At 43.1% G+C, this 25,796-nt stretch overlaps 1 protein-coding gene across 3 annotated transcripts in view; it reads right to left on the reverse strand.

Moving 5' to 3' along the window:
- Positions 1-25,796, reverse strand: part of GLI2 (GLI family zinc finger 2) — a 175,020-nt gene that overhangs the window by 125,687 nt on the left and 23,537 nt on the right. The window contains exons 1-2 of one of the 3 annotated variants that reach the window (XM_042877802.1): positions 17,384-17,438; positions 680-842 (exon numbers count right to left, since the gene is read on the reverse strand). In XM_042877802.1, the coding sequence (XP_042733736.1) occupies positions 680-812 (133 nt within the window). In that variant the 5' untranslated portion in view covers positions 813-842; positions 17,384-17,438. Of the gene's footprint in view, positions 1-679; positions 843-940; positions 1,025-17,383; positions 17,439-25,796 lie in introns of those variants that run through there. The other 2 variants (XM_042877801.1, XM_042877800.1) reach the window with 2 other exon arrangements.

Here is a 25,796-nt window from a genome sequence, read left to right on the forward strand (position 1 = left end):
GTATGTCAGTAAGGGATGTGGCTTTGTAGGGCAGAATCTTGCCTGCTCCAGGCCTGCATATCCCCAGAACATTAGCATCACATCCACCAAAACTGTGCTTGAAATCATATGTGAGAGCTCCCCTAATGGACTCCAACACCAGCAAGACCATAACCTCACCAGAAATACTATGAGAAAACAAAACAAAACAAAACAAAATCTGATCTCTTTCTGATGTAACCAGAACAGCACAGATGGAAGGGTCTTTATCTCTAAAGCTCTTGCATAGAAGTAGGACCCAAATTCCTCCCTCAGCAGTGACAGATGAAGACAACGCAGTCTGTTTAACTCATTAGAGGGATCACAGCCACTGCACAACACCTTCCCCAAACCCAATAACAGGGTCAGCCCTGTTTTAACCCCTCCATGGAGGAGCAGCTGACACCGCAGCCCTCCACCATGTAGCACCAGTTACCTAGCAGCCCCGGCCATGGGCTCTCTGATGGGTACATCACACCACCCAGCCGCAGGACAGGGCCACATGGTGACACAGCTTCTCCCTCCCATGACCTCCAACGGCTGAGAACCCCAATAAACTCAGCGTGTTCACAGAAGGACAGATGCCACTGTGCTTATTAAATTCTTACAGTCTAATGAAAAACACCCCTGCTGCTTTCAAAGTGTGGAAAACATAAAGTACCTCCTTGTGCCACTGCTGCTCCTGCAGCTGTTAAAGGAGTGGGTTTCTTCCCCGTCTCCGTAAAGCCATCCCCCTCCAGAACCGCACCTTTTCCTTCTTTTTTCCCAGCAGCAGTTGAAGCAGAAGTTTCCATCTTAGACGTTCATCTTCCAGCTCAGCAACCCTGGGGGACATAGAATAAAGCCAGATTCTGGTCACTCACAAAACAGACAAAAAGGAAGCAGCAAAGATTTCCCAGGTTCCTAACTGCAGAGACTCAACCAGTATGGCAGTAAGTCACAGCCAACAAGGGCTCAGCCCCGGGAGGGTGCGAGTGGCTCCAAGCAGCTGAAGACCTTAAGAGATCAGAACCAACACACGTTTTAGCCTCTTTTAGACTCAGGTACATCATAAAGCACATGGGTCTAAAAGGCTTTCCAGGACCGGGAGACAGGTGAGCTGCTAAAGCTTAGCACGTGAAAAACTGTTTTGTTCATCCTTTACAAGACCAAGAACATCATAACAACAACAAAAAAGAACCAGTTAAAATGTTTCCAGTAGTGGTAACGCAGATAAAAACACATATAAAGTTGGTTTTTTTGTTTTCCCAATTGGTGTTTATTCTGTTTCTTGGTGCTGAACCCATACTCTCACCTCTTCAGTGGTAATTAGAGGCAAACCACAGCAGGTTAGAGAAGACTAGGGGTGGTTAGAACCAACATCCATTGATTCCTCTCATTCCCAAGCAGATCTTTCTCTCTTCACAGGGCAAAACCAGCTGCAGCTTTACCCCCGTTACAAATGGCAAATTAAGCACAGGTGAAAGCTCCACAAAACAGAAGGTATCTAAGCACAAGCAACATTTAAAAAAACAACAGCTCTCAACCTCTTGCTGATTTGACCGTTTGTTCACATCTCAAACTTCATTTGTCTTCTCAAAGAAAATATAATACGTGCACCCCAAATTCCACATAATTGGCATTTCTATTAAAAAAACAGACATGCAAACACTTTCACGTTCCTCATTTTAACTTGTTTTATTTCCAGTGCCTCCAGTTGACTCCTGTTTTCACAGAACCCATGGCCGCCTGACACTCCTGGCCTCAGGCTGGGCCTGGGAAAATCCACTGCTAATTCCTCCTTTCCTTTCTATTTTTAATGCAGACCTACAATTGTTCAGATGCAGACTCTGAAATGTAAATTTTTCAGCTCCTGAGATGCTCTGGAGAATCTTAGCTATTTTGGACTTACATGGACCAGCCAAAAGATGATGGGAAACCAGAGAATTCTTTTTGTGTACAGGTAGTCTTACTGCCATCATGTCAACTCAAACTTTTCCAGCGGGGGAACAAAATGCCAAACAAACATAGCATTGCTATCATTGTTCCTTATTGCCAAGCTCTAAGCTCCAGCCCTCCCCAGCTTAACAGAGAGGTGACACACAGCCCTGTTCTTCCAAATTCCCCTGGTGTTCAACACCCTCTGCATTTTTCCCTCCTTAAGACCAGCTGTCCTAAACTCCTTCCTCCTCTACTGGCTTATCTACTGCCTCTACTAGCTGCCTTATCACGCTGGCCATTCCATGAATGCACTGCCATTCTTGATGGCACCCTTCCAGCATCACCAGCAGGATGGTGAGCCCAGGTGCCTTGCAGGCACAGCCCCTGTTGACAGCACCACTAAATGACAGCTATGCGGTCACAATTTGCAACTGTAAACAGCAAAGCCCACATTAGAAATGATGACACCCATGCAATTACAGGCTTTAGTGATGCTCCAGTGAGCACTGAGGCAGCCCTGAGGTCCTGTCCCGGCATGTGCTGGTTTGGTGGCAAACATGGGATGGGTTCCTGGGGGCCAGGACATTACAGCCGTTTAATCCAGAAACCAGGTTGGGTTACAGAGCACGCATGAAATAAATACACTCAAACTGGAAGAGCATTTGACCTAGCCTGACAGCCTTGGCTTCTGTTCGTTAAGCAAACAAACCTCAGAGGCTGCCTTACAAGCCCCCACCTGTTTCTTCTTAGTCCCTGCTTTCAGGGCTTTGTGCTCCTGTTTGAAACCAGCCACTCGCACCCCCGCACTGCCCTGACCCTATGGGAAGCTTCCTTGGGGGGCAATGGGAGGGGAGGGGGAAACTGGAAACAGAAATGGCTCTCTGGTGAAGCATGTAGATCAGAGCCATGTTTTCTTTTCCAGAGAGGTGCCTCAAGTGGCATCTCTAAACCCCTGCCATAGACACCTCAATAGGGATCCAGCTTTTCAGATGTGTCATTGATCCAACCCAAATTTGACAGGAGATCAGGCCCATGTCTAAAATCTGGCATCTGTAGCTGTATGCTTTCCAGTCAAATGAACTCGGAATTTAAAAAAAAAAAAAAAAAAAGGTAAAATCCAGTGATTCAAAAAAAAAGTTTTATTAAAAAGGAAAACCTTTTTTAAAAATAGATAATCGCAAAAAAAAAAATTAATTAAGGACGGTGTGGATTGAGTGCCTCCATAAAAAAAAAAAAAGCAACTACTCTAATCTTCCAGGATTTAGGATAATAAGCCTGTAATCATTTTTGTTTTGTGAAGGCACTCGGGGCAGGGCTGGCTGGAGGCTCCCAGAAGCTGCTCTCCTCCAGCAGCTCCAACAGCCATCCATACCAGAACTGACCGTCCCAGCCCAGGAGACACACACATCCCCAGCCATCCTGCTCACAGCAACACCCACAGACCAGGGCAGGGACCAGAGAGCAAAGGGGCACCAGTACCATATCTGCCTTGTCTGCAAGGTGCTCTGAGATAGTGGAGGCATAATCCTATGGAAGTATTTTTATTACTGGAACGAGAAGATATAAGGATGGAGGCACTCAATCCACACCGTCCAGGAGCACAGCATTCATTTTTAAGCAATGTACAGTCTGCTTTCTGTTCAATGCTAAACTTTTCTCACTGCTCTGTGCTGCACAGAACTTATAAATTCAATGACAGATTAATCTTAGCAGCGAGACATTTGGCATGAAAAAAGGTTTCACAGGGAGCCTGCATTTTCCTGTAAAGAGCATGCATTTAGGAGCAACTGTACGTAGAAAGACCCCGTGCACTTATTCAAGCACCAGTCCCTGCCCTCCATCATTACTCAGAATTAGAAACCCAAAATGGATTACTCAGATTGTTCCTAAGGTTTGTAGCTTTCTCTGCAGGAGAAGGGTTGGGTAATTGATTTTGACACTAATACCGGCACTATTCATATGCCCTGTAATATAATTCTGCAGCAGCACTAAAAAGGCAGCCATCTGAGATCTGAACAAGGAAAGTGCTATATGATTTGCCCTGGACAACCCCAGCTATTTTAACAGCTGCGTTGTATATTAAAAGGGAGAAATCCCAGCAGAATTAAAAACAACAAAGTCACATTTGCCTTTGAGGGAAAACCAGGAGCCATAAACTTTCCTAATAAAACAATCCCTCCCGCTAAGCACTTGAGTAATAGTCGAAAGCACTGTCCTAAAATGCCTGTCTCTTGCAGAGCATCAGCCTGAAAAGAGCTGCTAGCAACTTTGGGAACAAACAGATCCTCATCAGACATACCCCCACCCCGCACATCCTTTTCTTGAAAAGACATTTCCTTCTTTGGGATTCCTCTTTCAGCAGGAACTCCCCTCTTCCTCCCCTGGACAGAGCAGAAAGCAGACATCTCCCCCAGAGGGCTTTTCTCTCAAATGCCAATCGCCGATTTTAGCCATATCTCCTCAAAGATTAGGCACCAGCGCAAGGGTGACCCTCATCACCACCCACAAAAGAACAGGGTTGGGACATGCCCACTGCTGACCCCCAGCACCGTGTCGACACCGCACAGCTGGGACAAAGCCCCACCACTGATGGCTCCTAGTGCGACCCATGGCAGCTGGGACAACCCCACCAAGCCCCGTCCTTGAGCGCCAGCAGGTTCTGCCCACCACCCCTACATTGACACAATGCAGCATTTGGCAGCTTCTCCTGGTAGCTTTTTAGTTAGGATAAACAAAGAGGTGGTCCCATCAGCTTTTCCTTTGCAGGGAACTGTATTCTGAAGCTAAAGCCTTCTGAATACATGACCTGCTTATGAAATTCAGCACGAGCCAACCGTTTTAAATGCTGCCTTAATACAGTGGCTGCTGTGATCTTTTTCAGTCTCCCAGGGTTTGAGCCAAATTATGTTCTCAGTTACACGGAAGTAGCAGCAGTTAACCCAGTGAAGTCATAGGCTCTATACCAGAGCAAAACCTGACCCCTCTATTTTCTTTTATATCAGCAACAGCTTCAAATTACTAAAGAACATTTACTCTGCTCACATGCCTCTACTCAGTGCTGTGACTATCCAAACATGCTGCCTGGTGCTGAAGGATCTACAAAGTGTTCACAGAACAGCAATCTCAGGTAGAAGTAGAACAAATGTTAATTCAGAACTAATCAGTTTTGGGCTCCTCCAGGTTTGGTAACACCTGGAAATTAGTACTGTGTGCTGGGAGGGAGGAGAAACATGTGAAGTGATGGCTATCTGCTTGGAAGCCCCTGCTGTCCCCAGTATGGATGCCCCACCCCTGAAGTGTTCAAGGCCAGGTTGGATGAGACCCTGGACAGCCTGAGCTGGTGCCTGATTTAGTGGTTGGCAGCACTGTCCGCAGCAAGGGGTTGGAACTGGATGATTTTTGAGACCTCTTCCACCCCCAGCCATTCTGTAATTCTACGATACTTCCAATCTTCAGAAGGCTTCTCTGGGAGCGGCTACGGGGAGGGTAGAAAGGAAGCAAAGATGTTGACTGAAGTGACATTAAGAGGGGACAGTGCAGCTGAGGGCTTCTCTTTTTCTATCTCCTTCCCCAGCTACTACTTAGCGGACAGCAATACAAGAAGGAAGAAAGGAAGGAGCTTTCAGCAAAGGGAATAGAAAGAAAAACAAGTTCTGCCAGCCCTCCTTCAAATGGAGGACTGGCCAGACAGCTGGTGGCTCATAAGGCTTCACCAAGCGGTTCCAGCCCGTGGCAAAAATCACATTACTCTAAAAACCATGTGTGGGGAAAGGGGTATTGGGGGGTGACCAAAAAAAAAAAAAAAAAAAAAAAACAAACACCCAAAATCCTAACCAGGAGAGCTGGCAACACTGCAGTAGTTATACAGGCTCTGGAATGTACAAAGACTGAAATCAGAGACTTAGCATCTCTTTTGAACTTCAAAAACAACATGTCTCTTCAAATCACTCTGTTAATTGGCTTTAAATGAGAGTTCTAAGTTTAATGAACAAGTCTTACACGTACGGCATGAAACAGATATGCTTCTAGATGAACTTCCTGATCAACACCATCTGTCTTTTCCATATGGCAACGGCAAAGCAAAAGCATAGGGAAGGAGCACTCCTGCCTTGCTGTGAAGGGTCAGGGTGCAGCCGGGACTGCCTGTATCTTGGCAGCATTCCTCTGTAATGTGATCACCTCTGAATACCACTTCCAACCAATTCCAGAACATCAGGGGATGTTCTAGGTGCCACTGAGCACAACTCTGCCTACCGAGGTAAAGAAAGTAGGTGAGAGATGGGAAATGCACAGTGGGAAGCAGACATAAGGGGAGAAGAGATGTTGGCACAGATGACTGCAGGATGTAGAATGAGTAACAGGTTCCTAAAGGAACAGGTTGCCCAGAAAGGTGGTGGATGCCTTGTCACTGGAGACATTCAAAGTCAGGCTGGACCAGGCTCTGAGCACCTGATTGAGCTGTAGTTGTCCGTATTCACTGCATCAGATGTTGGATCAGATGACAAAGACAGAAAATAGTGGCGTGAGAAAGAGACTGCAAAAACAGGTGCTGTCTCTTTCTGAGGAGATGAAGACATGCCATGACATGGTATCTAGCTTGGAAGGGAGGCACAGCACAGAAGGAAGAGAATCAGAAAATATCCAGAGAACCTGCAAGGAAGCAAAATGGAGAAAATAAAAGTATCTGGTGAAAGAGCTGAACCCTGCATAGAGCTCCAAGGAATGAAGCCTGCTGGTGTGCTCCATCTCCAACAAGATGCAAAGATGTGCTACTTCATGTGGTGCCAGGTATGTGATGGGAGGCAATCTGAAATACACCTGAGAACAAGCCCCAGCTGCTGTCCCTACTTGCACTGACCGCAGTGGCCTTCCACTTCTATCACATACAGTCAGCACAGCCTGCAGCAATGGTCAGAAAAGATCACCATCTGCAAGGAATTGAGGTAATCAGCTACCTCCCCAGCTGGGTGCTCCTTGGAGGCTTTCCAGCAGCATCCAGACACCAAGCAGTCACTAAGCTGCAAGGGTGCAAAGCAGGGGTCTGCACTATGGCACTCAGCGCCCCGCAACAGATCCAGCACGGGGCTGGCAGAGGTGCCATAGGACCTTCTTTGTGCTTTTCAGGAATGACAGCCAGAGGCCAGGTTATCCTAGGACACTCATGGGCACCAGATGCCAACAGTGAGGCCACAGAATTGAAATATAAATGTTTTTTTCCCTTACTAAAGCCATCTACTTTACAGGCTGTGGTTACTGGATTGGATACGGCATGGAATAAAGGAACTCACACTTCTTTGGGTTTAATCTGCTGATTTGGTGTTTTTTCATGAACACTGTCGCTTTAATGTTGCTGTTTCCTTACAAATAAGACCGATTCATAAAGTATCAGATAAACTTGAATCATTTCCCCACTTCAAGTAGATTTTCAAGCCAACCTTGGAGCCTTGAACAGAAATTATCTTTTAGATGCTGGGTTAAAAACAACTATAATACATCATCAAAACATAGGAGCAGACATAAAAGCCCAAAACCAGACGCAGATTCGGCACTGGTCCATGCTGAGACATGCAGGCTGGGGGTACACGACTTTCCTTTTTCTCAGAAGTTATCTTTGTTTCTTTCTTTGGAAGAACCGAGAAGATGGAGGAGTGGGGGCTGGAGGGAAGAATCTTTTGTGGTGGAACAGGAAAACAAAGTCGTACTTTTTCTAAGCCAATCCTACTTGTCTTATCATGAGAAATTTTTTATTACACAAATTCCAACCTGTGAAAAACTGTCAAAGAAGATAAGCAAGACACTCCTGCATTCAGACTCTGTGTTAACTTGCTGCAAAAATATGGGAGGATGCCACCAGGTAAACAAAAGTTGGTCAAAAGTGATGTGTCACCATTAGAATTAGTCCATGAATCTTCACTTGATTTTACTTTTGTTTGCATTGTTGTTGTTTTTGCAATGGAGGGAGAATTTTGGAAGGGAATTTTCTGTTGTTTTTTGTAGATTTTTTTCCCCACCTCAGAAAAGGGAGGAAAAAAAAGACAAATATTCTGCATGTATTTAATGAAAAAAATGTTGTTCTAATTTTAGGAAACCTTTACACAAAAAAAGTATGAGGGGGGGGGGAAAAAAGCAAAACAAACAGGAAGAACTCGATCAAGACTTCATGCTGCAACAAGAGCAGAAACTGTTAATAGCTAACATGTCAGATAAACCATCTATGGTGCCTGGCAGGCTTACCTGGGTGGGTAGCAGCTGAACACGGATTGCATTAAAACCAGCAGTTAAGCTCTTTATAACAAAATTAGCCTATAATTCCAAATCGGTAATAATTAACCTATTGACTTTTCAGCAGGTCTATGAGTAAGAGATATAAAGAAAATAAATTGTGCATGTTAAAGTAGAACTGCAAGTCTGATTCCAAATAGAGATGTTCACACAGGTTCCACAGAGCAGATGAGGACTGATGCAGGTTTGGCCAGGAGAAAAAGAGCTGCCTTGAAATCAGAGAGATTAGGGCAAGTTTCTGAGAAGGTGGAAGTGAACATTCTATTGGTTGGTAATGATTAAAGGAAATCTTCTCAGGTTTTCACTTCCGTACTCCAGCAGTTTGGACACTTTCAACTATCCAGAATGAAACCCTGAATACAAACCACATGCGGTGAAGTATAATGGGTTCCCTTATGTACTGATGGGATGAGTCATGCTGTCCTGTAGTAACTTGTCCATCTACATGACACTGAGCAGTCTCCAAAGCTTGGGCAAGAAAACTATCATTTGGCTCAAGGAATGTAAAACCTCTGCTTTGAGAAATGAAAGATGAAGGATTGCATCGCTGCAAAAATCCCTATAGCAACTGGGTTCTTGCAGAACATGCAACATTACAAAATTTTCGTTTATTTTTATACATTCCCAGTTAACTTCATCGGTCTATTGAATCTTTCCTCCAGAGGCACATATGTAAGTATGTAGAAGATAGAAGCCTGGGAAGGAAACAAGAATGTAATTAAAAACAAAAAAGCAACACTTCAATTGGCTCGTTTTCCTCTACTGAACACACACCACAAAAGCTGTTATTCCACGCTGGGTAGAAACACATATTGTCTTTATAAGACTACAGTTGCCTGCTGAAGGCAGGATGCAGACCACATAAAATGGTTGGCAGTTCATTAACTGGAGAACGGAGAAAACTGCTCCAGATGGGGCTGAAAGAAGAATTTCTGACAGAACCATAGACTATCTGGGGTCGGATGGGACCTCTGGAGGTGATCTAGACCAACTTCACAAGCAACAAGGAGCCAGTCACTGGCATTTGCTGACTCCCAAACTGTCAAAATATTAACCATCCAACTAGTAGGACAGAAAAGTGCTATGTGGGACGTACCCATGAACTGCAATGCAGCATAGTTCACAAGGAGACCAAGTGCATCAGTGAAGAAAGATTCTGAAACCACCAAGAGTTACTGAAAGGAATTTTATATGCGGGAAAATGAATCGAATACTCTGAATGAAAACAGCGTTCATTTCTGCAGGCTGCAATACAGGTAAAAGTGTTCTTTGCAATTCCAGAAATTATCAGCTAAGTAGGAAAGGCAGCATCTCAATTTTCTGCAGTGTAAGTCCATCTTCTACACAGAAAAATGAGTGCACAGCAGGGCTGGTTATCATTTCAGTGGAAGGGAATAAGTCTTTCAGGAGACAAGCTACAGTATTCAGGAGGGTATTAAGCTAATGACAAAAGACAAGGGTGAAAATGAGCACTCATTTAGCCAGAAATCAAGATGTCAAGATTAAAATTAATCAAAGTACCAAGGGACTCAAAGAGAAGAGATTCTCTAATTGTGTAGACTCTAATGTTGTGAACTCAAGTAATAAACAAGAAGTGGAATAGTCCATTTAATACACCAATTAGTTATGACCAGTATTGCTGAGTCTGGTGGTAACTCATGTGATCAGAGAGTCAGAATCCAATACCAGCAACTGGAAACAAATACAGAGTGAAGAAGTTTGTCAGTGACAAATGACTGCAGCAAATCAAGATGACTGCTTTGTACCAATGCCTGGCTTCTCTATCTCTACCAGATGGGCTGGATACAAAGATTATCTGTTTTAAAGCAAACACATAAAAGGCCACACATATAAGGCTATACACAGGGAAAATAATTAAAATGAAGACTGAGTTTTGAGAAACACTGACTGAAGATGGTTTGAAGTTTATGGTGAGCAAATAGTGAGTGACAAGTTCTATGGAGGCTGCTGATATCAGAGCAGCTAAAGCAGTATGTGTTTTTCCAAGCAAAATTTGTAATGTGTCTTTGTTTAACCCTGAATTGGCTGCTAATTGAACACAACCCTCAGGCTTCAAGCAGAAAGATGAAAATTGCAGACTTCAGTGCGATCCACAACAATAATGAGAGTGAGCTTAAAAGGCAGGTGTTTGTAGGATGACTTATCAGTGTTATTAATACATACATTTAGCCAAAAGAAATTTGCTAATAGATGCTCTTTGACCCAGAGATAGGGGACATTACAAGAACTTATTGCTAAACCAATCACAGTTGCCTAATACCAACTATAGGAACTGAAAGCTAAAAGTAAAATGAGAAATTCAGAACAAAACAAGGCTCCTGGCTTCAGCAGAGAAGAGCACTGGATTCAGGATGTTGATGGACTCTAACACTGCAGAGCTGACACTTTGTTCAGAGAACTTTGCAAGAAGATCTGCTGTAGTCAACAACTCATCACTGGACATACATGGGCTTAAGTACAGGAAAGTCCTCTGATGGTGTTACAGAAAGACTACATGAGCACCCCGATCCTCTTTGATCTTACATATGTATGAATCTGTGTTATAAATGGCTGATTTGTCATACTTTCACAGATCAAAACATCTGCCTTTACAATCTTACCATGCCTATCTCTGCTGATAAGCAAAATGCCCACCTTCCAATTTCTGTGTTTTTCCTTTTGCGATAAGGGCTTAGTAAGACTAAAGTAATAAACATCTCCCAAAGTCCTGATAATCTTTAAGGTGTTTATATCCTGCCAGTGGCAATGTTGCCGAGCTCACATTCCTTTACTATGCAGTTATGTCTATTGTGCTACAAGTATTTTGATGACTGAGACAGATACACAACTGTTCACCAGCAGAGTATCATGCAATCTTTGCTTGGTTGCCTACAAGAACTGACTTGGTTTCTTGGTCTGGCGAGTTCCCGATAGCCTCAAAAGGAAGAAAAAGAAAAGAAAAGAAAAAAGAAAGAAAGAAAGAACATTATAATCAAATTCGTTCTCTTGTTATAAAAGGGAAAGTCTACCTTTCCCTAAAGCAGTGTCTCCACAACCTCAAGAAGAATGGAAGAGTGGGGAAGTCTCATCCTCTGCTGCTCTGTAGTATCTCTTTCACATATACAATGAGCAGAGCTGACATGCCTGTACATCTCACATCCACAAAGCTCACTGAAACAAAAACCAGGCTAATAGAAAACTTTTAGCAAATGTCAGCAGGTTGCTATGGCTCAAAGGAATGGTTCAGGAACCACGTTGCGTACACACAACCCAACAGTCAAAGCAAGTCAAGCAAAAGTGTGTTTTGTGGTGATCAGGCAAGAGACTGAGCAATAGAGAGAGCATTTGTTCTTGGACGTCCCCACTGCTATTTCAGATGCTGTGCCAGACTCTGAGGCACAATGACTGCTGTGGCCACTTGACAACACATAAAAACAATGTTTTTCATCCTTTCCTTAAACAAGAGACTGAAATCACAAAGACTGTCCTGAGAATATCCTGTAGTTACTTCTATCCTGTTTACTTTTTTCGCTTGATACTATTTAAGACATAATATAAAGGATAAGCCTAAATTCTTCAAGGCAGAGCCCTTAAACAAATATAAAACCAAAGTTAGATATCTAGGCTTTTTAGTTCTACCAGTAGTAGTAATTACTTATTTGTCTTGTAGTTATCCTACATTATTTATTGTATATTAGTGCATACAATAATTACCTTCTATGCCTGTATTTTTTTTTTCTACATACAACCTTGTCAAGTTCTTCCTAGAGAAACAACCAAGTCTTTAACCTCACATCTACAGCTCCAAACATCTAGTCTGCCCTTCTCCTCTAATCACTTCACTACTCCACAACTATCTTCTAAACCCTCATAGCCACTTTTCTTGCTCTTCGCTCCATATCTGTCTTCTTCCTTCTCTTTTTCCTCAGAAACACAGTCTGCCTCACTCAAAGCAGAATCCTATTTGTGTCTGCAACTCTCATTCCATTTTCCTCTTCCCTTCACAGCTACTTCTGGGATTTCTGTCCCCTAGATCTTTCCTACATTTCACTCAGAGACTTGATTCTCTCCATCAACATGCAGGCATCAGCCCGCTCTCCGGTAGCTCTGCACAGCAGTCTAACCGTGGATGAAAGGTGGCAAAAGGTGCCAAATGCTGTAGAGGTGGAGAGCATCTTCTTTGCTACTCAAATCTGAAACCTGAGACAGTTCTCACTCTCTTCCAACCTCACTGCAAATTTTTTGCCTCTAGGCCACCTCTGACTCCTCCTTCCTTCTGCAGAATGGCTTCAAGAGTTTGGCATTTCCTTGTGCCTCTTGCACTCACCTACATGCCTGAACTCAAAACACCAGCCTCTAAGCCATTCATTTTCATTTACAGCAAGTTCCTTTACATTGGCTCTAATGAGTACAAAGCTGATTTTACAGCCATTCAGAATGTGGGAGCAAAGAGCATTTTTTTAGCTTGTCACTTTGTTCCTGTCATTTTGCTTTACATCCTTTGATGGCTTGCTCTTTTGTTTTGCCTCAGCCATTGTCTCCTCTTTCAAAGCCCTCCAAAGCTTACCACACTGTTTTCATTGGCTTCAGGCAGACTGCAGTAAATGCATATGCACTTCCTTCAATCAGGGCTGCTGTATGTGCCATTTGAGTCACTTGGGTCATATGGACCATGGATATCAATCTACTTCTAATCTCATTCATACTTATTTTCACCAATGAAACTATTGACTTTGACCATCTTATGCTTGTGTCCAAGATTAGAATCAGATCTACCTAGAAAATCATGAACCAGTGAATGTACCCCCTCAGGATACATTGTTCTGATTTTAGCAGAAATACTAGCGTGCTTCAGTTAACTCTCTTTGCACTGTATCTTTCCCCAGGGAAGGGAACAATCCTTTTTATAACTCTTTTTTCATAACTAACTTGTCCTGTATCACACACAGTGTCAGAGCACCTTGACATTCAAAATTATACACCAGAAATACTGAAACATCTCTCCAAGTATTCATCCTAATTGCTGTCATAACCTAGCACTTGACTGAAAAGCAAGTTAGGTTTTCATCTACTAAAGAAATGAAACACCGACAATCTCCTGTTTCTACAGTCATTCATCTGAGCCTGAATTTTTATAGAAGTGGAGAGATGTCACCAGTTTTAGATGCCCACACAACTCTTGTCTTTAAACTCTGTCCATGGCTCCTCAACATTTGTACCACTTTTTCCCCTTGGGCTTTTCCCAGCCTTTCATTACAAGTGAGACAGCTCAATACGTTTTCTATTTTGTAGCCAGTATTTTCACTGCAAACTCGCAGTTTCGCACAGATTCGCACAGATTTATCACTAGCTTATAAAATGTTCACCAAAGTAACTGAGAAAAGGTATCTTTTGAGAACAAAATCTGTTGGCCGTCCCCAGATCACTAGCAGTGTATGAGAAAACATTAGATACCTTTCTTGAGTGCTCCTGTAAGAGAAGATGAGTATTTGTGTGAACACATCCAGGCAAATGCCTTCAGAAAACTGGACCTGCGGCACGCACAGGGTTGGCTTTTCATCTCTGCACCCCATTGGGATTTTTAAAGAAGACTGGTAGCAGTAAACATTCATTAATGTTCAAGCTTTCCCTCTGGGGGAAGTGGTCTGTTCAATGGTAAGAACAGCCCCAAAGTCACGCGGCCACTACCCTGACTTCTGTTTGGGACCTGGACAGGACCACTCATACCATGCATCCCTACCAGCTTTCACCAGACCCATGGCCTTCCTGGTCACAGCCCCTACAGCTACACAACAGCCTTGGCAGTTAAAGGCATATTGCAGAACCGTGAGAATCAGCAATCAAAGGAACAAACCGTCAGTCACTCCAGCGCCAGATGCAAATCACAGTGTTTGTGAGACCTCAAAGCAAACAGCATCATGTGTAAATTACTCCAGGGAAAACACACGAAGGAAGAGGTCTGTTTGCTACGTAAGTAAATGATTCCTGTCTGGTCAGGTGCAATGGAGCAGCTCTCAGTTCCCAGGACAATGGAGACAGTGGACTGCACACACCAGCATCTCAACCCTGCTGCTACCAACCTTCTCTGCCAAGAATTGTGACTGCATGACAGATAAGCACAGCAATCTGCATATAATTAACTCTAGTACCTGCACAGCAGAAAAGTAGAATAAGCTACAATCTACTGAGAATAGCATTAAAATAAAGGCCCCAAAAGCTTTCCATTACTTACAAAACTGTACCTTGTTGGGTTTCTTTTTCTGAAGTACCAAACCATTCATCCTGCAGTAGTGCACAAGAAACAAACAGATGCTAAAATAGAAGGAAATATGTCTGAATCTATATTGCTATTGTCAAAGCTGAGGGAAAAATAAAGGAGGAAGAAGGGGTTTTTTAATTCATGTCTGCTTTCACGATCGAACATGAGGTTGGACACAAAGATAAGTGGACAAGTCAGACAGTCATTCATTCAAATCCATCTTAACACTGAGTAAAACAGTTCTGGAAATACTTTTGCTATATGTTCACTATGAAATGAACTAAAACAATTCACTTAAAGAGGTCACCTCAACTTATGCGGCAAAGAACATATTATAGCCCCATATACCCAACAAGAGAGTTTCACTATAACCCTATTTAACATTTTTGGTCAAATTTCCTCTCTCCAAGACACTCAATTGCCCAGTGGCCCTGTCCACAACACCCTGATCTCCTCTTATCTTGTCAGCATGCAGCACAGTTGCATTTCTTGCCATTTCTGGAACACTCCTCAACACAAACTGTTGAGCTTCCTTGGAAGAGAATTAGTCCATCCAACACACTACCAACACTAATCCAATGCATTACCAAAACTAGCATCCCTGTGTAAACACAAACATGCACTACTTCCAGAATGACACATCATAGCAATCAATAAAGGCACAAAGATTTTTAAACAGTTACCTTATGCTAGTAGAGGAAATATACACAACCAGCTGCTTGTAGTCACTTTTTTCCTCTAGTTTTGACTTTTGTAGGTCTTTGGTCCTCCAAGGGATCGTAGTCTTAATCTGCTCCAGCCTCCCAAGTTTATTTCCCTAACCCACAAAATCCCTCAACTGTAGCTCCCAGTTATAAGTTTCACCTCGAGCAGGACCCTGACAGTGGGAAAAAAACACCCTTTGACTCTCCAGACCTTCCTGAAGCTCTGTGATCTGCTGGTAAATCCCTGAGGCTGATGCATCTCACTTTGACATCCAGCTCCTTTGTTCTGTGCAGGGAGCTTCTGTAATGCACCCTGTGGGAAAGGCTGGGAGAATTCACCTCACAGTTGTCCTGAGAAGCTGCCACCTGTTCGATGAACACTGGAAGCTCAGAGCTGATGGTTCTGCTGCTCTGCAAGCACCCAGTCATGCATGATATGGCAATTAGATGTTTTCCTGCAGGCAGATTACCCACACTGTCACAGTGCTGCATAAGGACTGTCATGCTGCAACAGACAAATGGTCCCACTCATCCAACACCTTGTCTGACAGCAACTACTGATGGATTCTTCATACTAAAATACAAAAAGGTCATTTTCATTGCCTGCTATTACAGCAAGGGAGCAGAGGGTGTGGAACTTTGCAGGCTTGGGGGAGCAGGCGATCTCTTTGTGCTACAAAAGGGGAAGTGAGAAACTGAAGGAAATCTCTGTCCCAAAGAGTGAGCTTGTTCATTCATAGGTTAAAAGTACACTGGGATCCTCAGATGAAAGATGACACAAGAGCACAAATTCTTATCATTTGGGCTTTTCTGGATTTGAATGCTACAACTAGAAATACTCTTATGCATTCATACTATTGTTTCAGTGTTTTTCTACTGAAACTTGCAGAGCTACATGCTAATTTACTAAATGCACCATAAACATCTTTTCCCTTTTCAAGTTAATCACAATTGCCTTACAGGAGATTAACACCATAAAGCACTTTCACAGCTGACGTGCCTTTAAAAAAATTCCCAGAGTTAGGCTTGTATAAATAATGTAAGTGACATGGAATATAATTATTAAATGTTGTCATTTTGGAAGAAAATTAATTAGCAATAGCTGTAGCTGTCTTGTGTCTATTTAAGCAGTGTGCATCTCAATTAAAATTTAATTGCCACAGATTCAGTCACAGCGGGGAAAAGTGATGGAAATGAAAAGCAGTCCGATCCTATATTGCTGTCGAAAGAGAAAGTGTAGTAGAAACTGAGGGGGAAGGGGAAGAGAGGCAGGAAGGTAAGAGAGCAAATTCTGAAAGCTGCTGCACAGCCAGGGCACTCAGAGGCACCGGGTGCTCCTCATTCATAAAGTGGCTGGCTGGTACCAGACACGAGCACAAAGGGAAATAAAGCCAGCTGCTGTTGGAAGAGGTGTTCCTTCACATTGCAGATGTGAGCACATGAGCACACACCCACTGTGTATCACAGCCAGCGCAGTGCTCTGTGTTATGTGCCCTTTGGTTTCAGTGCCTCCCTGAAGTCACCCTGGGGAATCCCCAAAGCATTGACTGGGGGCTCTCCTTAAAGTGGAACCAAAGTCCTTCTGGAGTTGTAAGACACTAGAGGCACAAAGGTGTGTTCTGAAGAGAAATAATCCCCTGCAGGTGACAGTGAGAAGCAGCTGTTCTTCCAAATGACAATGGAAAACTTCCACAACAGAGGAGAAGTATGACTTAAGTAACACCATCACTCAAATGTGGAAGATTTATACATCGTTTCAAGATGCTTTAAAGAAAATTACATAGCTAAAAAGAGCTGGGTACTCAAGCCATCTCTCATGCCCACAGTATAAAGGGCTTCTTGAGTTCAATGGCCAATTCACCACAGTCTAAAAGATACTGACATCTGTCTTTACCAAAATACATTTCCTGCATCATTCATTTCTCAGGATTTAAACTATCTACAACGTGTTTACTTGAATGAATAATTCACATCTCAGACAAAAAGAAAACAAAGCAAAAAAGCATTGCCGTTGGTGTGCAAGGTGTAAATTATATTGCCAAAAAGATGGTTCACAATGCAGGATTCATTTGTGGTAAGTATATAAAACAGATGCAAAAAATGTTCTGGTCTTAAAACTTGGGCTAATTGGAAAATACATGCTGAATATAATATCACTGAACTACATACATATTCTTGAAACATTTATTTTAGGACTTACCCAGCTTCCAAATGAGGCAAATATATTCCTTCAAATTCCCAGGGTGTATTCTCTGTCAACCTAAAAATCAAGTTATATTGTTTCTGACTGACATCATAATTGCATCGTAAATTTACAGTACTTGATCATTTTGTTGATGATGCTAAAGTCATAAGAGAATCCAACTCACTCTCATACCAGTATGTGACTCTGCCCACTCTGTGAAAATATACCTTTCTGCTGACAAAAATAGAGATAACAAGCTGAAATGGTAGATTCATGTTACATATAAACTGATGATGATAATAATAGTAGCAACAATAGCAGTTTTGTCACAGTCTTGTCATGATACTAAGTTATAGGTATGATATAGCCATGATGAAATGTTCAGATGCAGACTTTCTTGTAGTTAGTGGACTGGTGAAGATTTGGCTAATGTGCTCTAGTACCTGCCCATTGCTGCCTGAAAGCACTTGCAACTGAGCCAAATCATTCCTGTTGGCAGCGATGGTAAGACACAGGGCATGAGCTTCAGGTCACAGCTTGAGAAGTTCAGGCAGGACATTCGGAAAGCTTTTTCTCTAGCTGGGTCCTGCATTGTTGGAACAGGCCACAGCAAGAGACTGGCACTGGAGGTTCTCCAGTTCTGCCAGACAAGCCATGACCAACTCAACATGGAGTTGATGACAATCCCCATTGGAAACTGGACTGAGGACCCTCAAAGGTCACTTCCACCCAGAATTTCCAGGATTCTGTGATTCTATTCAAATGGAGCTGAAATCTCAGTGCTCTGTAAGGTCATACTATTACCTAAAGACCCAGTGTCATGGCATAAAATCAGTGTGTCTTTTTGCTACAATATTCCCAACTACATATTAAATAATGTGAGAGAGCTTGCATCGAAATGTAAAACTGATAACGAACAAGCTGAAAGATGAACTCGGAGCATTACCACCTTCTTTAAAAAAAAAATGAAAAAACAAAACTCTTGCACTGGAGAAATAGTTAACTTTCAAACAAGATGATAAGCAATTCCTTTCCTTCTGCCATGCAATCTAAATCTGGATTAAAAAAAAAAAAAAAAAAAAAAAAAGCTTAATTTACAAAAGACTGCAATTTTTTAAGTTATCAGATGTTTTCTATCTCAGCATAACTAAAACCAAAAGAGACAGCCTCCTTCACTGGAATGTGCTCTGATTGTACAGACCCAATGCACAAAGCACGTGTCTCTCTGTGTAAAGCACTCCTCTGCATCTTACTTATCTGTTTATACTGCCTGATATTTTCAATTTCTCTGAATAACAGCATGCCATTTTTAAAAACCCCTGTTCTACTTTCTGCATAGTGGGATATGGTGATGTGCTGGGTTTTCTCCATATACTTCTGTCTGAGACAAAGTGGAACTTGAGGCAATTCTAGTTTCAAACGTTTTCCAGCACACCGTAAAGCTAAATGCATATAAACTTCAGACCCCAAATCAGACTGCTGAGCATACCTTTCAGCACATCACATTATTTGGTCTTCATTTAGCTGTCACAAAAACATTTCCTTTCGTCTACAGATTAATTACAGCCTGGTGAGGTTTCAGCACAAATACCTTTGCACATTGGAAGCTCTGCAAAGACACAGTGATTCATGCCTCTGGAAGGGAAAAGAAAGCTGAGGCAGGACATGCAAGCTGTGAGAGGATCCGATATCAAAAGAGCTGGAGCCTCCTGTGAGCACCCAGCCGTACCAACACAAATACGTCCCTGCACGACTCACGGCAGAGCCACAGCTGAACGCAAGCCGCCGCTTTAGTTAGCGCTAAGCTGATTTGGCTGCACAGCTCATTCATCGAGGAGCAAAGAAGACAGGGCAGGAAGCATCACTCAGTAATGAATTATACGCGACACAAAAAAGCCACAGGTGTGGTTTTAGAGTCTGTGCATGCAGCCACCTCAGCCCTAGATTCCACGTAATTGCTGTAAGTAACTATGGAAAATGGACAGTGGGAAACTCTGTAGAAATGCAGAGAGCAGACTGGTCCAAGAACACATTCCCACTTGTTCAAAGCAGCCAGATACACCATTTAAACATGTGTCAACTGTATCTGATGACGACCATGTCAGTGCGTTAGGTCTGGATAGTTAAATACAAAGGGCTCGATTCTTCGCGGTGCCGGAGCTGCGCTGTCAGCAAGCTGGCTGCTGCTGCTGCTGCTGCGCAGCTGCCTACCCAGTGCAAGCAGAGCTCCAGCAGCATTCTGACACAGCTGGACAGCCCCACAGTGCTCCCATGGGTGCTGCTCTGACTGCACAGGGCTGGAGGGACCAGCAGCATGGTGAGCACTCTGCTTTCTTGTTTGCAGCAAGGTGGGGAACTTCCTCACTCTTAGAGCAACTGGGATTGGAGAAAGGGAAAGAAATAGGAAGACTTTTACATATTAAAAACCAAAGAACGTATGCTACATAAGCCATAGATTCTAATATCTAAAGATGCAACACAACAGTTCTCAACTCCTGAGCAGATCTAGATGCAATTTCTTCCCTGGCCTTGCCAAAGTCACCTCTCCCTACCGTGAACTCCCAAAGCCATTCCAGGAGTCCTCTCCTGCCAATTCCTTCCCATTGCGCAAGCTGAGCTGGCTCACCAGCTGCTATGGGTGTGCATTAGGCCACTTGTGTGGCCCATGTGGGCAGCGGGGGATGGATGACGGAGCTGAACTCATCATTACTATCACTAGTGCTAAATGTATTGGTGAGGTTGGTGTTCACTCAGTTTTTGTTTCTGAGAGCACAATATTCTTGCTCTGGTGGCATTTCTGCAGCTCCCATTCCTGTGATGTGGGAAGTCTCTCCATGTGCTGACGTCAGGACATAAAGTTATCCTCAAGAGCCCTCAAAATAAATGCATCCTCACCCCCACACCGTGACCCATCTGTTCACTGGGGCAGTACATCAGGTACCCTGAAAAACCACACATGCAGCTGATCAGACACACAGAATCACAGAATGGCCTGGGTTGGAAGGAACCTTAAAGATTACTTAGTTCCAATCCCTGCTGTGGGCACACAGGGCACAGAGATCTCAAGATTGACATTTTCAGCTTCCTCAGCGTCTTTCAGCATGGGGTTTTTTTGCTCCTTGGTGAAGATGAGCTTTGTTCTTTGGGATCAACCTATTTCCTCTCCTCAACAGAGATCCACCAGCTGTGTAAGGACCCTATGGCTCCTGGGCAGGTACCCAGTGAGCTCCACCCGGCCACCAGGGGTGATCTCAGCAGTATTCTGGCCTCAAAACCACGCAGAACAACTAGTCCTTTCCCGTGTGATGTCCCTGCCAACAACAATCAACTGGTGTTTTGGAGAAATCACCAAAAGAGGGATTTGTCTGGCTTTAAATAGTATTAAATATTTTCAGCCCTTTTCAGTAACAAAGGACACAAAGAAAAGAGGGAAAAAGAAGTCTCACTTCTTTGGTTGTTTTTGCTGAATTTGGAAAGGCTCCTGGATCAAAGCTCAAAAAGCTGCAAGCTCATGGAAGACACATTAGCAATGCTTAGTGAGAAAAAATTACTGAACTGTGCAAGGAAGACAACCGACCAAATTCAGAGGATTTAGTCAATGGACAAATTCAGGGAGAACAATTCACCAGGAGGAAGTGTGCTCAGAGCCTTCAGACAGCTCAATAGGAACCACCCCAAATTCAAACTCAAGGCCGGTCACAGCGTGCAAAAGCACCAGCAAGAGGAGATAAAATTCAATCCATTAGATTGTATTTTACAAGAAGCAGAGCCTCTGGGGAAGCCATTATCCTCATACAGATGTACTCCTGTGAAAAAGAAGAAAAATACCTAGACTCCCTGATGCGAGAGGTCAAACAATTACAATTTCCTTAATTTCATATCCAGTTGGGAAATTAAATAACAGAACTATGAAAGCTTTACACTTCCTTCTGAAGAAAGTGGCAATTTAAATTAATTTTTTTTAATGCTATAAGAATTGATGAGTGAGTATAGGAGGGGGCTTTTCCCCAGCGCCCTTTCCCCACCACACTTTTTAAACAACCTTGCTCATTCAATAGACAAAGATAAATAAATAAATCCAAGGAACACGAAGTCTTTCATGAAAGAGCGATTCCTTTGCAGACAAAGCACAACGTGCTGCTTCTCAAGAAGCCATTTTATTTTATTAATCGTCTTCTCTGTGCAATTCATGAGCTTTGCCCACAATTTTTTTCTCAGAGTTGGGGTTTTAGTCTCTGGAAAGAAGCAGCATCCATTCCTGATCCTACAACTTACAAGAATGATATAGGGAACGTGGGACCCATGGTCCATCTGGCCTCAGGCTACATCTCTCTCCCCCAGCAACTCCTCCTAATTTCAGTGGAAAGACTCTGCCTTCTCCACAGCTCCATGAGCTGAACCACGGTCATGCTCTGCTGGTTACTACATCAGAAAAAGTTCCAAGGGTTTTTGTAGAGAGCTTGCTCAAGGTCCTTCCTTTGCATAGAGGTCCTTCCAGCTCTGGAGCAAAGTAAGTTCCTATATCACAACACTGACATGGAAAAATGAGATGTGGAAGATGTACCAAGAAGCCTACATGGTTTCTGAACTGGCTGCAGTCACAGCGTTCCTGCAGAGCACTTTTATCAGAAAGAGCTTGCACTGTAGAAGCGTACACAATAAAAATAAAAAAAAATTGTGTACACAATATACACAAAACTTGATGGCAGCAGCCAGGCAGTGGAAGTTATTGCCAGGAAGAACATGTGATTAACAGAGAAACAATTTAACGCTTGACGCAGAGCAAACAGGGCTCAGAGAACTGGACTGCAGGACAAAACAAAAACAGAAAAAACACATTAGCACTTGCACACAGACCAGGCAAATAAAAATAATCTGCTCATACAGCTGGTCATGGGGGGGATAAAGATGAGAAAATGAATTGAAAATCTTTTTCTACTGTTTCACTGGCAAAAATAAATAAACAGGAGATTCCTATTTATTCATTTTTTTTTATTATTTTTTTGCTGGAATTAACTGTGGAACACCTACTAACTGATACAGTTATCCAGACTCTGGAGAAATCACTGTTTAAAACACTACACCCCAGAACCAGCAAGGCAACAGAACTGCAAACTTTCATCACAGAGCTGCAAACTCTGGCACCCATGTGTGACTTAGCAGACATTAAAGATTTTCTAATTAAAGACAAGGCCATTTGCAAGACAGATGATTCCAGTTTACTGGCAAGCCTGTTGGGAGATGACTGAACCACAGTTAAAAGCATGCAGGGAGCAGCTCACAAGCAGCTTGGACCGGGCTGGTCAGCTCGTGTCCCTGGGCACCAGCACAAATGGCAAGGAGGAAACAACCAGCTGCAGGCAGTGAAGACCAAAAGCAGTTTGTGTCCTGATGCTGAGAGAAACTTTAGGGAAAAAAAAAAAAAAAAAAAAAAAAAAAAAAAAAAAAAAAAAAAAAAAGCAGCTGTAAGTACAGTTGTGAAGACATAGAAACTTCCAGTCTGAAGAGAGAAAACAGGCTGACATTTGCAGATGGCAGAGCTCTTGGTGCACATCTGCTCGGAGGAGCCCCAGAGGACCAGCTCTTCTGTGCGCTGTGGTTCCAGCTGCAGCGTAATCCCAGTGACTGATAAACAGCAGAATCACGCTACAGAAACAAGACCAAGGGCGGATAAAACCACTGCGAGGCCAACTGATTTAAATAAATAAAGCCTCAGAGATGATGATATTTCGGCTGTGTAGTAGTTGACATCCAGGATTACCTCCAGAGGCCTGCAGGTCAATCAGCAAATGCTTCTGCTGTACTCTCACAGATTCAACTTCATGCCCCACCATTCATCCCAAATGCAGCCTGTCTCAGCAACCAAGGAAGCAGCTTACACCAAGCTAAGCCTGGGATGCTACGATCCCATCTCACCTCCTGTTCCCGTCTTCCTTTCTTTCTCTTGCATTCACATTAATGCAACCACAGTATCAATATAGGAACTGATCCAGCCAAAAATCTCATTCTGAAAAAGTTCCTGAGCATGTGCTGACGAAGAGCATCCCCATACACAGTGAGTAGAGCAGCCAGCAGAAATGGAAAGCTCAAACAACTCTGCTTTAATCCATTAACATTTCCTCAAGGGTTGTCGTTTTTGGTGGGGGGTTTTTTGTTGTTTTAAACTAATTTTACACCACTAATACTGATTTAAAAAAAATGCAAACCAGGTAGTGAGATTTCAGATAGAGCTGCACTGCAGGAATGCAGGGGCCCTGTAAGGCACTCCTCTTCAATAACTGCTCTTTTGGGTATTTGGGTATCCTCTTACTCTAAGCCCAACCTCCCATCTGCTTCATTTCATAGAATCACAGAATCACTAAGGTTGGAAACATCTCTCAGATCATCTAGTATAACTGTCAGCTCATCCCCACCATGCCCACTAAGTACATCCCGCAGTGCCGTATCTCCAGGGTTCTCGAACATCTCTAGGGACAGCAATTTCTCTGCCTCCCTGGGCAGCCTGTGCCAACACCTCACCACTCTTTTGGAGAATAAATGTTTCCTAATATCCAACCTGAACCTCCTCACTGCAACTTACGGCTATCACCTTTTGTTCTACTGCTGTTAACTGGGAGAAGAGACCAACTCCCACCTCATCACAACCTCCCTTCAGGGAGTTGTAGAGAGCAATAAGGTCTCCCCTGAGCCTCCTCTTCTCCAGAAGAGTAGGAGGGAACTGTCAGCATGATGGGAAGGAAAGTTCTAGGCTTCGAGTATCATAACATCTAAATTTTTGTTTAAAATTAAAGTTCTCTTATCGAAAATGTAACAGCTTCTTGGGGAGGCAGCTGAAGTTCTGAGCTGTTTATTCCCCCAGCGATAGCAATTCATGTCACCTACATCTCCTAAACATGTCACACCCCACAAGTGGCCAAAGCTGATGATTAAGCTATTAAATATCCAATATGCTCCTTAGTCACTTTAAATTTCTGTCCCCTTCCAACCAAGGTCACCACAACACACAGACATGACTGCTCTGAAGGCTGAGCCTTACCATTTATGCCTGGCAGATCCTATACTGACAATAAAGCTTTACAGAGCTTTGTTTCTGCACCTGTGAAATAAGGAAATCCATGCTTACTCATCTTTGTTAATATTCTTTTGTTCATGTTTTGTAAATGGTGTTAAAGAGCATTTATCCCACTAAGGAGCACTGTGCACAGTATTTAAAAGTTTCTGTGAAGTACACTGTGTAGGATCCATAAAACAACACTGCTTTTATCTCTTTCTCTGCATGCCCTCCATCTCCTGCATTAGCATAACAAAGAAAATGATGTTTAGGGCATCAAAACAGATTTTTGGAGGGTAAAAGAACAACAGCCAGTGGCTACATATATAGAGGCAGAGCAATCAAAGCAAAGGAAATAGACTAGTGGTGTCTCAAGCAGATCTCAAAGTTTTCCAAATGAAACATTCTTGGAAGCTGATATTCTCATTCTCTTAAATCACTGCTCGTGGCTGAAATCCTGCTTCCAGAAAACCATTTGGCTCCCCTTTTTGTGCAGTGAGGTATGCAAGGAATACAAATCCTGCAGCCTGGAGTTTTTATTGTGGTTTCTAACGAGCTGCACCACTGGAAAAATCCAATGGAAAATGCAGTTTTCAGTGGATGGCAAAGGACAGTTTTTCCATGCACACACATGTGCAGGGCTGCGCTTGCAGGCTCGCGGTGCAGCGGTCAGGGAGGAGCGACTTTCCCCCCGGACAGCAGGCAGGGTGTGAATGTGGAGTCAGTAACTCACCCACACACTGCTCTATTTCCTGGATTTAGTGAGTGGTCTTTGTTGGAGCTGAAAGGCTACAGCTGGGGTGGACGATGCAAGTTCACAAGGGGTTATTCAGCTCCAGACAGCCTTCATAAAAGCACAAATAAGACAGAGCAAACTTTCCTAACTTTTTTTTCCCCTTTCCAAGCAATGAACTTCTGAACTTGTCTCTTGTGAGTACCGATATGACGGTATAGTAGAAGACTGCAAAATTTGCACTGTGCTGATCTACACAGGCCGTAATTCACACAAATACAAGCAAACCATTTCTCCATACTTTTCAGCAAAGATTTAATGATAGCGTAGCTGGCTGCGATCTCCTATTACTTAGACAGCTATGTTTTCCAAAACACACAATTGCAGGTCCACTATACCTGGAAACAACCAATACTTTAAAGTGCCCTGTTTGCATCCAGCCCAGGAACAAAATACATCAGATGACGTATCACTCCTTTTTTATTATGTACCTTTGCTTCATCACTAATGAGTGGAACTAAATCGTTCTTACAGCTGTTAGTAAATTTACGTAAGGGTGAATTTTATAAAAGGAAAACCTCCAAGCTACTGAGGTCACAAAGCAGAAAGAGAACAGCTCAGACATATTTGGTTTATTGACTACC

This window comes from Lagopus leucura, unplaced genomic scaffold (assembly GCF_019238085.1).
Source record: "Lagopus leucura isolate 7727_CA_CO unplaced genomic scaffold, USGS_WTPT01 Super-Scaffold_100019, whole genome shotgun sequence".
NCBI lineage: Eukaryota > Metazoa > Chordata > Aves > Galliformes > Phasianidae > Lagopus > Lagopus leucura.